This window comes from Triticum aestivum, chromosome 5B (assembly GCF_018294505.1).
Source record: "Triticum aestivum cultivar Chinese Spring chromosome 5B, IWGSC CS RefSeq v2.1, whole genome shotgun sequence".
NCBI classification, from domain to species: domain Eukaryota; kingdom Viridiplantae; phylum Streptophyta; class Magnoliopsida; order Poales; family Poaceae; genus Triticum; species Triticum aestivum.
In genome coordinates this window covers 297,228,266-297,232,298 of record NC_057807.1, presented here as the reverse complement: position 1 = coordinate 297,232,298, position 4,033 = coordinate 297,228,266, and the positions used below count along the sequence as shown (strand labels likewise).

At 47.0% G+C, this 4,033-nt stretch overlaps 1 protein-coding gene across 1 annotated transcript in view; it reads left to right on the top strand.

Annotated features, from left to right (window-relative positions):
• Positions 1-1,322: 1,322 nt before the first annotated feature.
• The window catches only part of LOC123111492 (CBS domain-containing protein CBSX1, chloroplastic), a 5,519-nt gene continuing 2,808 nt past the window's right edge, over positions 1,323-4,033 (top strand). Inside the window, exons 1-5 of the mRNA XM_044532297.1 lie at positions 1,323-1,634; positions 2,218-2,305; positions 2,391-2,455; positions 3,098-3,146; positions 3,569-3,627. Coding sequence (XP_044388232.1) covers positions 1,437-1,634; positions 2,218-2,305; positions 2,391-2,455; positions 3,098-3,146; positions 3,569-3,627 — 459 coding nt within the window. The 5' untranslated portion in view covers positions 1,323-1,436. The remainder of the gene's footprint in view (positions 1,635-2,217; positions 2,306-2,390; positions 2,456-3,097; positions 3,147-3,568; positions 3,628-4,033) is intronic.

Sequence of the window (4,033 nt, the reverse complement as noted above, 5' to 3'; positions counted from 1 at the left end):
GGCTGAAGCTCGCGCCACCACCTCGAGACGACACCGCCGCGCCCGTCCTCCACCAACACACCGCTGCCCACGCCCGACCGCCACCACCACACCGCTCCTCCACGTCCCCCGCCGCGCGCCGGCGAAGAACCGCGCCGCCGCCCACGCCAGCCCCTGCGCAGCCCTGCGGACAGCCCGCCTCCGCGCGAAGGAGCAACCATCCAGGACACGCTGCCTCGCCCGCCGACTTTGACGACAGAGCGCGGCCACCACCGCCGGCGCCGGCGGCGGCAACAGCCGAGGAGGGGGCAGATCCGGCGCCTCTGCTCGAGGGTTGGGGGTCCTCCGGAGTCGCTCGCACGAGCGACCCGGGAGGAGCGGTTTTTTCTCTCCGGAATCGCACATGCATGTATTGCGCACAATGAAAAAGTGAATTAGCGGATTATAACTTTGTTGCTATATGCTGCTATACAGCGACGATGCCAACACCGAAAAGCTGTGGGTTCAAATGCACTAACCTCTTTAAGATGCCTTAATTTTTGCATAAATATGAGTACAACTAGGATTGCAATCAAAAAAGCTGTGGGGTCCTGACCCCATAGCTTGCACATGGAATCGCCACCGCTGCTATAGAATAAAACTCCGTGATTCTGCGGAAGAAGAAAAAAATAGTTAATTTGATAAATGACACTCGATTTATGGCTATTCCGAGAAATGCAATTTTCAAACTTTGAAAAATGCATTTTCAGTGGCATTTTTTAAACTCTGCAGTGGCGTTTTTTAAAGTTTGCAGTGGCAATTTTAAAGTTTGGAAAATGCAGTGACATTTCTCGGGCGGCGAATTCCAGTGGCATTTATCCAATTAACCTAAGAAAAAAAACGGTGTTCACATGTTTTAGAACTCTATTGCTCCCCCTTGGTTGAACTCGAATCGTACATCGACCCGGTTGGCAGCTATCAGCCTGTTCGTGTTTCAGTGAGTCGTAGAGGAGACCAACTGGCTGTCTCCGAATTCCTCGAATTCACATCGCCGATTCATACATAGTCCACCCTGCATCGATCGGTATCACGCTCGCCAGAAGAAGGCCAGAAACCGCAGGCAGAAACGAACGAGAAACAAGTAAACGATCACGTGCAGGTGCAGCGCCGGTGAATCTCCCGCGCCAGAAAGAACCGAGCAGAACCACGCCCGCCGCGACCGTCCCCCTCACTCCCGTCTCCGTCCGTCCACCCCACCCCACCCCGCCCCCGCCCCCGCCCGCCGGAGGGAGCAAAAGTAAAACCAACACGCCTCCCTTACCCCTCGCCCGCCGACCCGCTATAAAAATCCAAGCCCATCCATCCCTTCCCCCATCCATCGGCGGTCTCCCTCCCTCTTCCACCCCTCTCTCTCCTGCCATAATATCATCGTGGCCTCTCCCTCCCTCCCGTCCTCTCTGATTGCCCCCGCGCTCGCCATGGAGGCCGCCGCGTCCCCTCTGCTCCTCTCCGCCGACGCGCCCCTCGCCGCCGGCCGCCGCCTCCTCCTCGTCCCTTCTCGGCCCGCGCGCGCCCCACGGCGGGGCGCCGCGCCCAGCAGGTGCCGGCGGGCGTCCGTCCGCGCGTACGCCGCGGCCGCCGCGCCAGCGCCGGCCTCTGGAAACGGCCTCGTCGGGGTGAGCGCCACGCCTTTTCTCTCCTGCGGCAAGCCAATTACTCCCTCCGTTCGGAATTACTTGTCACAAAAATGGATAAAAATGGATGTATCTACAACTAAAATACACGTAGATACATTCATTTCTTGGACGAGTAATTTCGAACAGAGGGAGTATTAGTTTCGGCGCAAATTTTGCGTCGCTTGCTTTTGTGGTCTACGTGTAGTGCACGGATTAAGCAACTAGCTCACCTGCTTTCGTGCTCCCCTTAATTGGTAAAGCACTCAGCCTGCTTTTGTAGCAACAAAGCAGCTGGGATTATTTCTGAGTAATATAAGGCAATGAGCCATATCAGAAAGAAAAGAAATGATGTATCGTCTGCTATGCTTGGGGTTTCCACAGAAGCAAATTGTTGTGTGGAGTGGAGGAATCAATATCTCCACATAAGCCAAGAGGCAGATCTTGTGCCACTCCACCACCAGAGGAACTTGGCTGATAGCTCAAATTCCATTGCCCAAATACTTAACGAAATGTTGTTACTGCTGAGTGTTCGTGTTCAGCCTCAAATAATTAATTTTGCTTGTGTTTCATCCTGCTTACTCAGAATAACAACGGAGTGTACACTGTTGGAGACTTCATGACGAAAAAGGAGGATCTCCATGTCGTCAAAGTGTCAACCCCGGTCGATGAAGGTGTGGCCCCTTCTTAGTTGTGTACTTCTCTTCTGCTTACTGACCAGCTTCCAAATTGCTAACTAGTTCTTTGGTTTGCATGCAGCGCTCGAGATGCTGGTGCAGAACAGGATCTCTGGTTTCCCTGTTATCGATGACGACTGGAAGTTGGTTAGTGCCATTTACATTTAACCCGCTCTTCTTGTTTCCTAGTCCATGTTTTTTATGACATAGCTAATCTCAAAAGATACCAGTCCTTTTTCGGAACAATGGATTTTGGGCGGCAAATAGAGTGTTGCAATCCCAACTAAAAATTCCTATCCATGCATTTGGACCAAATGATTGCATCAAAAGAATTCCATAGAATAGGGGTTTCCTACAAATATTGGAGGAAGTTAAATATGAAGTCTAACCTGATCATGGAAATTTCCTTTTGATAGTCTGGATGTATCTAAGCTCTTTCTCTCTCCTTCTCTGATTCTCTCTAATTACTGATGTGCGGCATCAGAATAACTTTTCTAAGCAATCCATGTGGGATTTAATATGCCATGACAAGTCAATCCTCTTCCTACTGTTTTAGATTCTTGATTTTTAGAGAGGGCTTAAGAGAAAGGTTCTTCCCAAGGAAAAAGGAAAGAGCCCTTTTGTTGTTCTGTATCATGTTATGTCTTAGGAAGCATTATATTGCAATGATGAACTGACTAACTTTCACATGCTTTCTTCTTGACCTTTTTCTGTTGGTTTGGGTTGCACCCCAGTTTTTCTGTAATGAAATACTCAGCCACAACTGCACAACTTTATTTCCACCTGCAGGTTGGCGTTGTCTCAGATTATGATCTATTAGCTTTGGACTCAATGGCAGGTATTCCATCTTGAACTTTTAATCACTTTCTTGCAAAGAAATCATAGTCACATTAAAACATATTTTGTGAGCTGTAACAATTAATTCACATATGCGTTACCGTTGCATGTCATCCCAAAATGTTCTCAGGATCTTAATTTAAAGGAGCGGTTTAAATAATGGCCGCTGTCTTATGATCTTCCAATCCTGAATTGAAGGTAAAATTAGAAAAACTGGGATATAATATCTACAACACAACGATGCTAACAGCTATGGTCGTAATTTCTGTTTCCTGCTTTAAGATTCACGGATAAACTTGAGAGCATTCATTCCCAGACTTCAGTGCTTTTGTAGCACTCTCAGATGTACCGAGATTATATCTACAACACAATGAATCTTACCAAGTAGTTTCGTCAATATTTGAATACGTTCTCATGTTTCAGGATGTGGACTGGCTGATACAAATTCAAGTATGTTCCCTGAAGTAGATAGCACTTGGAAGGTATATTCTGTAAAACCTTGATTGATGATTTATGTTTTATATTTCCTAAGTGTGCATATCTTTTCATATGTTGAGTTTTATAACTTCCATGTGTTGGGATGCAAAGTTATGGTTTGCAAGGCAGGAATTTTCTGTGATGGGAATTTATCATCTTTCTATGTTGAGAAACAGTGATCTAGCAAATGTTTCAGCACCTTCACATTTAATGGATTAAAATATGTTTGGTAATAGTTATATAATATTGTTGATTGAATTATACTGTACCCCATGAAAACTGTTGGTGTAATTAAACGTGTGTTGTAGAGCAAATTGTTGCTGGTTTTCCCTACTCAAGAATGCGGGACATTACTGGATTAGGTCCCTATAATATAATGAACTTACATAGTATGTAACATTCAAAGCATCA